The 14,709-nt window shown below is 35.8% G+C and overlaps 1 protein-coding gene across 1 annotated transcript in view; it reads right to left on the bottom strand.

Moving 5' to 3' along the window:
• LOC128677461 (mucin-2-like) overlaps positions 1-14,615 on the bottom strand; it is a 26,873-nt gene extending 12,258 nt beyond the window's left edge. Inside the window, exon 1 of the mRNA XM_053758333.1 lies at positions 14,458-14,615. Within this exon, the coding sequence (XP_053614308.1) occupies positions 14,458-14,488 (31 nt within the window). The 5' untranslated portion in view covers positions 14,489-14,615. The remainder of the gene's footprint in view (positions 1-14,457) is intronic.
• Between the last annotated feature and the right edge of the window lie 94 nt (positions 14,616-14,709).

Raw genomic sequence — 14,709 nt, 5'->3', positions numbered from 1 at the left:
CTTACATAAATATATACATAAACAAATAAATACAATATAAATAAACATACATAAACACTTATACAAACAGAAATATGAAGATTTGAACAAATGAACAAGACAATAATACTTAATGATAAATTTAATGTACCTGCTACCGAAGCTGAGTGGCACTCGGCTTGTGCCGCAAGGAGGAGCCAGGACACTAATTTTCAGTTCAAATATTAATTATTTAAATGTAAATCGCACTTTTACACATATCAACACTTTGCCAAGGGGTTTATATCGTAATGAAATTTCAGCGAATTATCGCACACGAATACAGCGGTACATTGTTAAATAATTAATGAATATTGGCGCTGTCAACCTATTTGAATTAGAGTCCGGCTGTTGCTCTGTAATTGTCTTAATATCGTGTTTACACGCGTATGCTATGTCTCTGGTGGCGTGCTACGCAAATCTGCTGTTATTAAAATTCATAGACTAGTATCTAAACACGATCCATTCGATACAACTTTCCAACTAATGTATCTGAAGTATGGTAAGTATAGACTATTTTTGTTTGATATTAGGGCTTAACTCGCCTAAAAGAATAGAATAATATAGTGTTTCATTTTTACTTATTCATAAAAAAAGATAAACATATTGTTTACAACTAGCTTTCAAGTAAGTAGTATAGTTTGAAGTTACTCTTTGTTTGATCGTTCTGTTGTCTCGTCTATTTACTTCACAAATGTACATAAATCAATATTTAATTTTTGAATAAAGATTATTCATCTAAATCCATTGTAAAAGTGTCGGACATGCTCTACATATCGCTTTAAATGTCAAACGATAAAAGAAAATACTCGAAGAATACAAAGTAGTAAAGTATTTAATAAAAATGCTTTTAGTTAATATGAACTATGCTATGTTACTATGAAATGAAATGTTAAGTATGTACCTATCTCATGTGTTTAATTGCTTTTTGGCTCTATGAGCAAGAAAAAGTGTAAAAGAGAAACTTTAAATATAAAATTTAAATAATATTCATTCCTAACCTCGGAGTGTGTGTGTGTGTGTACATAATTTGCACTAGTTTCGATAATGTTATTATAATATGAAGGAATTACGACAAAAATAGTTTGGCAATATGTAAATTGCTTGCTATGTTAATTAATAATAATAAGATCCTTAAAATTTATCTGTTTGTAAAATCTGTCTGATGTTGAGACCTGAGAATGAGAGACACGCGAATGAGAGAGAGAGAGAGAGAGGTGTTAAATACAGCTATGATGCCTTCTTTATTTGTTAGTTTTTAAATCAATACTAGTTAAAGAAAGGAAATAAATTATCGTAACGGTTCTAGTCCAGTCGATCCGGCAGCAGTTTAACCTACTAAGGTTGTGAAAAGAAATCGAGTAGATACCTATACCCTAGGTACTGTCAACAATTTCACTTTCAATTACGCATTGTAACAGTGAGTAGTGTTTGTTTGGCAAATGTTTAGAAATCGGAAGCCACAGTTTATATTTATGGGAAGTTTTGATCGACAGTATATCAATCAGTTCCGGAAGACTGTGACACTCGGTTTCTTCGCTTTATTACACGGTCTCTTGGAGCTGATGTCTTTGAAATGAAGCCTATTTATTTTCAGACTAGGTAAATGAAAAGTAGTCAAAATTGTGTATACATTTTTCTTCTGCCTCTATCAACGTACCTTCTTAGTCAACATTTAAAATAAATATAAAAAATAAATATATTAGGACAAATCACACAGGTTGAGCGATACAATTTAAAATTTTGGAATCTTGTTCCGTTTGGAATCTTGGATCGCGTTTAGCTGAACTGTAAACCTTTTTGTGCAATGTGCCACAGAAATGCATGCTCAGTTTTTTTCAAGTTCAAGTTAAATTTGTTTTTTTTTTTTTGTACTGTCATACCTATGTTTATCACATCATCATCAAAAAACCTAGATTGTAAACCTAGATAATGTATTTATAAAAAGAATTTCGCACACCCACCACCACATTTCGCAAGCTACCAGAAGTTGCGTAACATCTCCTGCCCGGTTAGGCTGCACAATGGTTCATTTTCCCAGAACCAAACACAGAAATCGCTATTTTTCTTCCCACAAGAGCATCCACTCGCGCCACAAACTTTTTGTCGTTTTAATGAAAGTGCGCGGATTGATGAACAATCGATCTCATTGAGTGGCTGCAAACCGGCGCGGCGTGGGAATTATGCGGGTCAACGACCCGGCTTGTTAAATAAATAATTAAATATAAATGTATTAGGACAAATAACACAGACTGAGCAGGTCCTAAAGTAAGTTCGAGACTTGTGTTATGGGATACTAACTCAACGATATTATATTTTATAACAAATACATATGTAGGAAAACATCTAAGACCCGGGCCAATCAGAATATTATCATGACCCGACCAGGGATCGAATCCGGGACCTCTCGGTTCAGAGACAAACACTTTACCATTGCGCCACCGAGGTCGTCAAATTGTTGTTATTTGCTTGGCTTTATTATTAAGATTTACCGTCTTATCTATTAAAACTAATCACACTATTACGCCTTCTTGCAACTAACAATCAATGATTGATTAGGATTAATAGTAGTTTTCTTAAAATAAGTAGGTATTCTACTGCCCTTGCTGAGTGAACTGTGGATATGACTTTTATGGTCTTTGTGAGACATAATTTCTTATGAGACATTGTCCACATTATCCATAACATGCGCGCACTAGAGAACGATTACTTTGAAGAAAAAAAAAGAACTATTAACTTTCGTTAAAATATAAGTACTTACAGAAATGACCATATTCCAAAAATGCGTTTAAAAAAATCTAAAACAAAATAAATAAATAAATAAATAATAAATAAATAAACCATTTATTTTTCTCTCAACTTATTAGTACTGGGTATACATAGTTTAGCTTATGGCAATATCTAAATTAAGTGGAGAGAACTGGTGCCTGAGATAGGTGGGTCTGACCCTCCTGTGTTACAGGTCACCAGGCTCAACTCCTTCCTTATGCTAGATAGTATAATAGACGCCGCTAAGGTTGGATGAGGAAAAAGTAAAAATACACATATAGGAATAAGCGTGGTACGCTATCAATAAAGAGACAAGACTAATCTAAGACATGAAGTAGGGACCGAAGATGGAAGAATGGAAGTTTCCTATGTCTCTGACTAAGTAATACAAAAAGAAAATATGAATTATACTCAGTAGAACTGCCGACGCAAGTAGGGCGTGAAGCTCCAGTCATGGCGATCATACAGCCGCGGAAAGTAAAATATGACTATAGGTAATATACTTACTCCAAAACGGTGACCTTGATCTTTATATTTTCAAGAGTAGTAATGAATATTACTGCTCATGCGCTCATTGATAAATTAAGCTAAATAAAATTGTAGGTTATATATCCAACGCGTAAAAATACAAAACTTTTTTTCCGGGAAATTCTTTTATTTATCACTAACTAGCGGGCCGTCCCTGCTTCGCTCGGGTAAAAACATATTAAATTATTCACCCAAACCTTCCTCAGCAGTCCACTATCTATTGATGAAAACCGTATGAAATACCGTGCAGTAGTTTTTGAGTTTGTCGCGAACAGACAGACGCGGCAGAGGGCTTTGTTTTATGATATGTAAGGACATATCATCAAACAAACAATAACAAATGCTGAGGAATAATGTTGTATTATGTTTATAGTAAATAATATGTTTATAGTAACATACGTTCTTACGTATGTTACTACATGTATATATTCATGCAAGCTTGCACAGGTAATAAAACTACAAGGAATCAGATTCCTAGCAAGATCAAGTCGACCGCGTGAGCGAATGAGTAACGGCTATCATGCCGCGGTCGGTCAGTTTTCTGCCGTAAAAAGGAATCAGACCCATCAAATTTCCAAAAAGACAATCTGTTGGATGCAAAATCCAAAATCAGTCAAACATTAATGTTTTTTTATGAAAACTATCGAGGTTATATAAGGAAAAAGCTATATTTATGACATCTCTGTTAAGATTTATCAATGATTTGTATTTTTTTACAAGTGTACATTGTTACAGATTTATTATTTTTTTGTGTGCACATGCGTGTAAACCTTCTTCCGTAAAAATTGCTTGAAAGATTTTAGCCATGAGGAAATATGACTATTTCCATATCAAATGTTTGGAACCAATGAAGCTTGTTATCAATTTTAGCAAGTCACGTGAAATCCATCAGTCATAATCATGACTTAACCGTTATTGTAGTTTATCTTTTCTATGCTTCTACCAGTTAACTATTGCTTACAATTAAGTCGCGAAGCACAGCCCAATTCATTCCTTATCATTATTTCAGTTCGTAAACTTCATTGTCATTCACCGCCCGTGACCTTCGTGACGTCACCACTTTCCTCCCAGCCGGAATTACGAGCATCACTTTCGATAGACGATACCGACATTTGATATGCTAAGGTTGATCTAACACTTGTTTGGTTACCTGTCAGCTGTAAGGGTGAGTTGCACCGTTAAAATTGACGTTGATTTTAACCGCGCCGTTGACGTTTGGATAAAATGGCGTACTTTGCGTTTTACTGCGCACGTTAAAGTCAACTTTAAAGATGACGGTGCAACCCACCCTTAGTTTGTACGGTCAACGGACAAATTCTTAGCGAGATCACTAAATATGACAGTTGTTTCCACAACGTGATCTTATCGTTACATCTTGATATAATAAGTATAGTATACGGGAATCGCTTACTAAATACAAAACAAAAAAAAATATATAAAAATCTTTTCATGTTCCGCCTTACATTAGATTTATTTATTTATTTATTTATTTATTTATTTAGTTCACCAACAATCGAAACAACATATTATACAAAGATGATACATGTATAAAAGAATTAGTTCTAATTGATCGACCAATTAAAGGTAAACCCAGCATGCAATGGGTAACAATCCATATTTTTAATGTGTGTGTAGGTAGTATTACAAGATATGAGAAATGAAGAAGAAAATAATAAAATTTTTTTTTTTTAAAAACAACATAACTAGGTACTTTTACTTACGTTAATTAGGTACTCAAGCAACTCAAAATTGAAGTGCGGAATTTTTTTAAAGATAAATTGTGAATATCTGCCAATCCACTGATCCCGTTGTATAATCTGCAAATTCTGGTTATAGTTGAGTTTCTTCCTAACTTTGTTCTGCGGAAGGGGGGTACAAAAGATTGGATTGGTCTACGAGGTGGTCGTCGTGGTACTCTAAAATTAAATTTACTTAATATTTGGGGGCATTTTATATAATTATTAATAACTTTATAAAGAAACAACAGATCAAGGATATCTCTGCGCTTATCAAGGGTAGTAAGATTAAATATTGCCAAACGATTGTCGTATGGATCCTCTTTTGTTGCATTGCTAGATATGAACGCCAGATGACGTGTAAACCTTCTTTGTACCCGTTCAATCCGCAATGCATGAGTCGCGAAATGGGGGCGCCAAACTACACTGCCGTAATCTAAAATTGGGCGTACTAAGGATTTGTAGAGAGTACATTTAGTTGCCGGTTTGCGAAAAACTTTGCCATTTCTAATTACGAAGCCCAGCATTTGGGAAGCTCGTTTTATCACAGAATTAATATGGGGAACGTAAGTAAGTTTTTTGTCTAGTAATATTCCCAAGTCTCTGACAACTTCGACTTCCTGTATTTTATTTCCGTTGATATGATATTCCGTCTTATGGATGTTCTGTTTACGTGTAAACTTAATCAAACAGCATTTACTGGCATTCAAGTGCATTCCATTTTTAGAACACCATTGACATAGGGCGTCTATGTCTTTTTGAAAGAGTGAGCTGTCGTCGACGGAGTTTATCTCTTTGGCAAGTTTTAGGTCATCAGCAAACATAAACGATGAACAATTTAGAAACTGGGATGGAAGATCGTTAACGAATATTGTGAAGATAATGGGACCTAAAATAGACCCTTGAGGAACACCTGAAGAAGAGATGTACTGTGATGAGACAAATCCGTTTACTACAACATAAAATGACCTGTTAGACAGATACGCTTCAAAAAATTTGAGTACATTTCCGCTGAATCCATACATGCTTAACTTTTCTAGTACGACGTTATGTGGGACTTTGTCGAAGGCTTTGCTAAAATCTGTATAGACTACATCTGTTTCCTTTTGATTATCAATAGATTTAGTTAGCTCATCAGTAAATTCAACAAGATTAGTACAGGTAGATCTGCCCTTAACAAAGCCGTGCTGTCTCTCGGTTAAGTACTTGTCAAAGTGCCGTTGAATGTGCGGACGTACTAAGTGTTCCAGAATTTTTGCCAAGCAAGATAGTATTGCAATAGGTCGGTAATTATTGACAAGATGTTTTTCGTCAGCTTTATGAATAGGAACGACTTTAGCCAATTTCCATACCTCTGGAAATACTCCCTGGGTGAGACATTTATTAAAGATAAATTGAACTGGATCAGCTAGGCTGGTTGCACAACGTCTAAGAAAAATTGGAGGAATTGCGTCTGCTCCAGCGCCTTTTGAGCAATCTAAATTTTTTAACTGACTCAAAATTTCCTGTCTCGTGATTGTTATAGATGACAGGTTATCACCATGGGCCTCGAAGGAGCCGAGCGAGTTGTCACTTTGGCATTATTAGACGTACTCGTACTCTGCCCTTCGTTATATACTGATGAAAAATATGAGGCGAAGAGATCGCAAATTTCTGTGCCGTCTGAAGTTGTTATAGTACCATTAGACATAGTTCCTGGGTAAGACCCTGCACCACCGCGCTTACGCTTTACAAAACTCCAAAAAGATTTTGGATTTTTGGCAATATCTTCTTCTAGTCGTGTTATGTATGATTTATAGCATTCATTCGCGAGAGTCTTGCAACGTTTTGACAGTAATTTAAAAGAAAATAAATCGCGGGGGTTTTTGTATTTAGCGTAGTTTTGTCTATATTTATTTTTTTCCCGCAGCCTATTGATCAATTCTCGACTAAACCAGGGTGGGAATTTGTTGTTACGCTTTTTAGTTTTTGGAACGAACTTTTGTATAGCATCTTGTAGTTGCTGATAGAAAATATCGACAATTTGATTTATATCCGAGATATTTGAAAAAAGTTTCACCCAATCGACAGACGCTAGGTGTTGATTAATTGCATTATAGTTAGCTTTATAGAAGTTTGGCCTGCTATTGCCATTGTAATTTAAGGTATTTTCAACGGAGGTTGGAATCTTGATTAGAAGAGGAGGATGCAGTGGACTAACGTTACACAAAGAATCAGCAGATTCACTAACATCACAAGAACACATGTCAGTTACAACAAGATCCAGAATTCTTCCCATTGAGTTTTTCACCGAATTATACTGAGACAAATTATTGATGTTCATAAAATCTAAAAATGTTTGATACAAAACTGGTGGTTGATAGTTGTCATTGTCACTTTCCACTAGAGACCAATTTAATTTACTAAAGTTAAAGTCACCAATATAGAAAGTGTGCAAATTATTGACCTCATTAATGCGATTACAGTTATTGATAAAGTGTTCGAGCGTAGATAACGCAGTTGCAGGTGGAAGGTAGACCGCGCAAAAAGCCAGTTGGGTGAAGGATTTTGATCGTGGAATGTCGACTAATACCCATAAGTCCTCACATTCACTCTCCCACTCTGCTACTCGTCGAGACGGGAGCTTATTAGAAACGGCAATAATAACACCGCCACCATCCACCTTGTTTTGGTGATTTTTTAAAATATTTCTGTCCCTCCTGTGTACAGTGTACCTTCCACCAAACAACTCCGAATCAAACACACTGTCGTTTGCCCAACTCTCAGTTATGATTATAATATCGTAATTAGTGCAAGCTACATTATTAGAAAAAATATGTGTTTTACTCCGTAGGCCACCAACATTTTGGTAATATATTGATAGTGAGGAATCGAATTTTAAAAATGTACATACCAGACAAAAGAAAATCAAGAACTAAGAAGGATCCGTCACTTGAGATTATCAATAGAGTCCATATCCTTTACCAGTATATAGTCCGAGTTGTCCGTTTTCCTCAAATATATTCTCCCGTTGCGCACCCAGACATGTTTGTAGCCTTTCTTTTTCGCCGCCAGTCTCGCAGCAGCATGCAAAGCCTTGTTGGCTGGGGAAAGATGCTCCATCACGAATATTGGTAGTTTCTGGTCATTCAGTCCAACAACAGTGGAATTCAACTTGTCATGAATTGGTTTAGATTTGTTGTAATTTACGACGGCAGCCAAGAAATCGTCGCGCTTTTTAGGACTGCAGAACTGAACGACTATAGACCGAGGTCGAGGAGAGTTCCGATTAATTTTTGCTATTCTGGTGCATTGGACTATACTTTCCGGTGGAGTGTTACACTTTATTATGCTTCCTAGTTTCGTCACTATTGTGATAAGATTTTCATCCTTCTTTTCCGGGACACACTGAATTTCTATGTTACAGGAACGCGCATTTTGCTCTTGATTGTTCAAACGGGTTGACAAGTCTCTTATTTTGGATTTCATACCATCGCACTCGGACTGCAAATCAGTGATGATCTCGAGATTTCTTTTATTTTGCTTAATTATTTCATCATATTGCCCACTCATGAAAGTGACTGATTCTTTCACATCCGTCAGCTGGTCGCGTAATGGTTTCATTTGGGTCTCGAGCATAGTGGAAAAAAGCGCCCGGAATTGCGACACAAGACCCTCCATTTGCTGTTGTGAAACTTCCTCAATAATCGCACGTACATCTTCTTTAGTTATTGCCGCTTCCTCTGTGGAGGAATTTGGGGGCGATTGAAGCGCTTGTCGCTTGGTAGGACGTACAGTTACATTCGGGTTGAAGCGGACAGGTGTGCTGTCATTATTGTGGTTTGTTACACAAGTCATTTTGCAGATGGGACAGATCCACTTCTCGTTTTCTTGAGGTATGTAGTCAGACGTCATACCAAGACATTCTGCATGATATTGTTTTACACATATGTCGCATACTATGTAACTTTCTTCATTTGCTTTAGCCGAACAGCAACCCCAAGATGCATGAATATTAGCCATGTTATTTACTCGTACTGACACGACACTGACGTACACTTCAGCTGTCACCGTCACCTTCAGCTGTCACCTGACACTGACAGATATAATTTGTTGTGATGCTGATGTTGTTGTCACTGACGTTTCGCCGCTATCTTCACTTCGATCTGTGATTTTGCACTTTTGAGGTTATGTCTCGAACTGATATTGTTGTAAAATTTCCTTTTGAAACGACGATTCGCACTTTACTTTGTTCTTGAAAGTGTTTGTTTAACGCTTATTTCGTTATTTGAGCAACAAAAACTATTCGATGACAACTTTTTGCACTGAATATTCGTATTTTTACACGGAGCTAATTCACACACGTCTTACCAGTTTGACAGTTTTCAATATTTCCAATATTTAATGAAAGTCTTAATATACATCTATTATATTACATATGTATGTTCTCACTGGCACATATTTTAGTGATGCCACAACAATGCACGATGACTATAGAAATTGGATACCATTTCATATATCCCGTAACAAGTGAAATTGATACTACCAGTACAATCTCCTCCTGTACAGAGAAATCTGTTTGATTGACATTGACGATGCGTATTGTAGTTGTAAAATTACTTTAATATTTATATGTCCTATTTAGTTATATTTCTTTAGATGCATGTTAATTAATTGTATGCATGATTGGGACCAATATTGTTAAAATTAGTTTTTTTCGGCGTTTCTTCTCAGCAGTGGTCTTTCCGAAATGCTAGTAGTTTGTAGCTTGAGATAAATTTCTATCACTAGTTTTGTGTCGGCAATTTTTATTTATCTCATTTTTTCTTTAACTTGTCTTCTGTAGTTGTACTACATACATATTACGCATAATATTTTGATTTATTAGTAAAGAATTAAAAGAAGGAAAATATAACTATTTCTAAAATCTGGTTTAGGTTCCATCAAGAGTGAAGAGTATGTAAAGTACTTGTCGTGAATAGCTCAGATGGGCACCCGAGCTTCATCTTTAACTATAATATTAAACAATTATTTAATAAGAGACTTCCCGTTAATAACTTGAAAGATGACAGCTCTCCAGTGAAAAACGTGAAACTATCGTCGCTTCTGTTCCGTGGAAGATCACGCCGTCATTTGAAACCGCAATATCGGTCATTGCTCTCCGCCTAATTAATTTTATGAAGTATATACTCGTACTTAGCACTTCGCTATTTATGGATTGCATTTAAATTCTAGGTACTCGGGTTCTTTTGAGATTTTCTCTAGATATAAAAACACCAATGAATAGTTCTCAATGTTGGCTAAAATTTGAAGATGATATTTGTACAAAACAAAATCATACATGAACAGAATTTCCAATATAGGTACAAAACGTTCCATAGACATCCTTTTGGATGTTTTGTTATTAGTTAACACCAAACTAGTTTACGATAGGCGTGATAATGTTTATGAGTAACTCATAATCAACATAATAAAACAAAATTACGAAACACCCGTAACATCTTCCTGTATGTGACGAAACCCGTCCAATTTTAGCCCTAGAGAAAGTTGATTAGTGACCGACAAAGGAGCGCACTACATTTAGCAGGTGATTATCATCAACAAAGTGAGATTGTAAGATACCACGTGTTGTACCGTGAAATGAGCTTCTGTTCTTGTAAAGTCAACGTCACATCAACCTATATAAATTCCTTGGAAATTCGTCTTAATTACCCCTGCAATGACGTCTATAAAGGGCGACTTGATTGACGTACATTCGACTGTACTCTACGTGATTAGTTTGCATTGAGTATCCAAAGAGAGGAAATAAGAGAAGCATTTCCTACGGACGTAGGTTGGACATTTCGAAATTTTATTAAATATAATTATAAATAAGTATAAATATATTAATTACTGGCGGCCCTGCTTCGCTCGGGTATAAACATAAAAAATTATAACCCTAAACCTTCCTCAGGAATCACTCAATTGGTGAAACCGCATGAAAATCCATGCAGTAGTTTTTGAGTTTATCGCGAACAGACAGACGCGATAGAGGACTTTGTTTTTTAATATGTAAGGATAACTAACTTATTTCGCTATATATTATTTCTTTGGATATTTTTGCACTGAATGCAAGTAAACATTTTTGTGAAAATTTGTTTAGTGATTAATTGTAAGTTTTGTATGCCTTATGGCGGGACATAGAGAAAACCGCTCTTGTATACCATCTACTGTACTACCTATGTTCACGAAATAATGAATTTGAATTTGTATACAGTGATACAACGTTACTATCTCACGTTTTACTTCAAAATCGCGTGATACACATAAAGCTAATGTACTCACATGATGCAGTGCACATAATATTACTTTGAAAATTGCTTCTGACAATTTCTGTAAAAGTTATAATGCCATTTTGCCAACTTTCCTTTTATGGACGTGCGCGTAATATTTCACATGTAACATTACTAATGTAATGTAGAATGTAACCCATTTCTGTGCGTAAGCGGTTTACATGGATATTACCTATAAGTATGTATATAACATGCCCATTTTAAACGACTGCCCTAAATAGAAGTGTTATGCTTTTAGGAATCATGTCTGTAGTGAATTTCATTATGCCTTGCCCTGTTAGATGTGTGAGTTGTTCTAATATTTTTTTACAAATGATGGTCCGCGGAACCTTGAAGGTATGGCTACTATGTATTTGGAGTTTCGTCGGTTTGGTTTTGTATTTATTAAAAACAGATCTCATAAATTATTTAATTTTCGTGAACTAATTTTTGAAAGTACTAAATTTGTCAAATGTATTTTCGCAGTTTGTTAAGGGATGCTTGAAATTGTGCCTTTTCTAGGGGTTCGTTGGCTAAAAATGGATATGAGTCGCTGGTGTATGTTTAAACTTGTGTTGTCTAGGTCTGCCATGTTCTTTATTTTGTTAAACTTACAATGATTATTGTTGGGCCCAAACTCCTTATCCATATCCGTAAGGAAGGCCAGTGCCCCAGCAGTGGTTGATAATGATGATGATTATTCTTCTAAACCTTTCTACCTGACTGACGTTTACCAGCTCATCTACCTATCACGTATATTTATTGCAATTTCGACGCTATCACCACCTCACAAGTGTCATCGGATCATGTGGAACTTGCAGCTAATTGTTCTCACAGAACAAGGACTGGTTGTAAGTATGTTGGTTATATTGAAGTAGGTGAACTTGTCAGGTGGACCACTGACCGGTAGGTACGAGTATTTACTGAGTCGTAAAGTCGGAGCCTGATTTGTACAGAATCATTTATAAAATTAATAAATAAATATATTAGGACAAATCACACAGATTGAGCTAGCCCAAAAGTAAGTTCAAGACTTGTGTTATGGGATACTAACTCAACGATACTATATTTTATAACAAATACATATATAGATAAACATCCAAAACCCGGGCCAATCAGAAAAAGATCATTTTCCATCATGACCCGACCGGGGATCGAACCCGGTACCTCTCGGTTCAGTGGCGAGAACCTTACCACTGCGCCACTGAAGTCGTCAAGTCGATTATACATGAAGGTACATATAATTTTATAAGATACGAAACATACAGTACCTAATACTTAAACCGCATGTCAGGTTAGAGTGCAGAGAACTCTATGCAACGATTATTTGGGTAGGTTGATGTGATGTCGACTGTACTTAGGTAAAGCGGCTGTGATATTACTTTTTCAGTAACAGCTACGTTACTTAAAAGTATGTCATCATCGCATCTTTCTCTCACGTAAGTTAAGTGTATTGTCCGAAATCGTAGGTTTCGAGAACCAGTGACGCGGAGGCGAAATTCAAAACCGCAACACGAAAGAGGTCAGTCGAGAGATACGATGAATTGGAATACCTACCATACAAAGATATAAGGAAACCCTGACTAGTGTCATTCGAAACGGTATTTTCGAGCTCGCCTTTTTCGCCATGCCTCTGCTTGTTGTGTCTTTATTGTGGTCAAATTAGTAAACATTACCAGCAATGGGTAACTAACTAGTAACAGAGTAACGTTGCTCCAGCAGAGCGAAGAGATCGCATCTAATTTGTGAGGTTAGGAACAATAAAAGTGAAACTGGGTAATCGATCACGCTTTACTTTCCATTTTTCTTTGCAAATATTGTAAACTGAATCATAGAAATGGATACTACAAAAAACAAAACATGCTTCCGGATTTTATTAATTTCATTATTTTCAGCAATGCTACATAGACCTATCAGGAAAGGACACGATTTAACAACTTATCTGCTATACTATTGTTAGATAATTTAATATTTTAAAAAATATCACATATCACAAATCAACTCCTCCTCAACGCAGAATACGATGTCACGACATTGAAATTGCAGTCGCGTTATCTAGCGCGCATAGTTCTTAGCTAAAAACTAAATTTAATTAATAACGCCAATATTGAGAATAGCACGGTATAGTAAAATACGGTGTAGATATACAGATATATGAACATTACATTGAAATATTCATATATCTGTGAGTAAAAAGGACGTAACTAAAATATTGTCAATACTGTAACACGATTGTCATCTTATGCAGGACGTTCAGTGTGTACTAACTTAATATTGTTATTTCTCATGTAGCTTACATATTTTTAACCCACTACGCAAACAATTTTGATTTGTACATACAAATCAAAATTGTTTGCGTAGTGGGTTACCGTAGCTCCCAAACTGTGCATATCGTAGCTCCCAAATGTAGCAACTTTTTTTGTTGGAAAGATGAATTAATCAAGATAAGTCATAAATTGAGTATGGAACTGACTAAGTTGAAGAAGAATTCGCAACCATACAAATATTAAAAATAAGTAGACCTATAAAATTGAAAATCTCTATTTTACGGCCCTGTTAATGTCATGAAACAAAAAAAATATGATCACTTCCCGAGGATTCACCGAACAGTTATAAAATAAAGACTATAAGAAATCAATAACGGAACCTATTATGAATTTAATTTATTGACAGACAGATCTAGACCGGTCCTAGCGTTGCAAGATGAATGGATGCAGCGCTCTGATGCACATCTAACGGTGCATCGGTTGCAGGTGCATTGTATTCCGCTCCATCGAGCAATGTATCTGATCCCGTAGGACTTACAAACACGAATAATTTTATTCGTCGATGTAATGACTGAATCCTATGTAGCTGGAGACAATTTGGGACTAACAGAGCCAACCATAACTTTTAAGAAACTGAAGTATTCCAAAATATATAATATAATATCACTTTGTTTCTCAACATTACTCTTTACTTCGGTTTCATACAATTTACAAGAAAAATGTAACAATAACAATCTCTATGTTTTTACGTATTTTTTCTGTCCATCCCTTAACCGCAGGTACTTAATTGCTCCACAAAATTATTTCATTAAAATTAATTATAATCAAATTAAAAAATCTATCACTTACCGTTCATCTTAACACCCATAACAGTCCGCATAAAGTTTATCACAAATTATAGACAAGCACACATCACGGACACAACACTTCACTTCGAGGCGGCGCGCGAGTAGCAATGGAAAGTGTGACTGCACTGCGCCTGCGCTGCGCCTGGGCAGATCAACTGGTGGCAGGGAGAAGTGGTGGTGTCATCACAGGGTGTCATCCTAACATCGCCAAAATATGCTATACTATGCTTTCACACATTCGTTATTTCATTTC

This window comes from Plodia interpunctella, chromosome 18 (genome assembly GCF_027563975.2).
Source record: "Plodia interpunctella isolate USDA-ARS_2022_Savannah chromosome 18, ilPloInte3.2, whole genome shotgun sequence".
Lineage (NCBI taxonomy): Eukaryota > Metazoa > Arthropoda > Insecta > Lepidoptera > Pyralidae > Plodia > Plodia interpunctella.
Note: the sequence above shows the minus strand (reverse complement) of the source record. Positions and strands in the feature narration are given on the sequence as shown.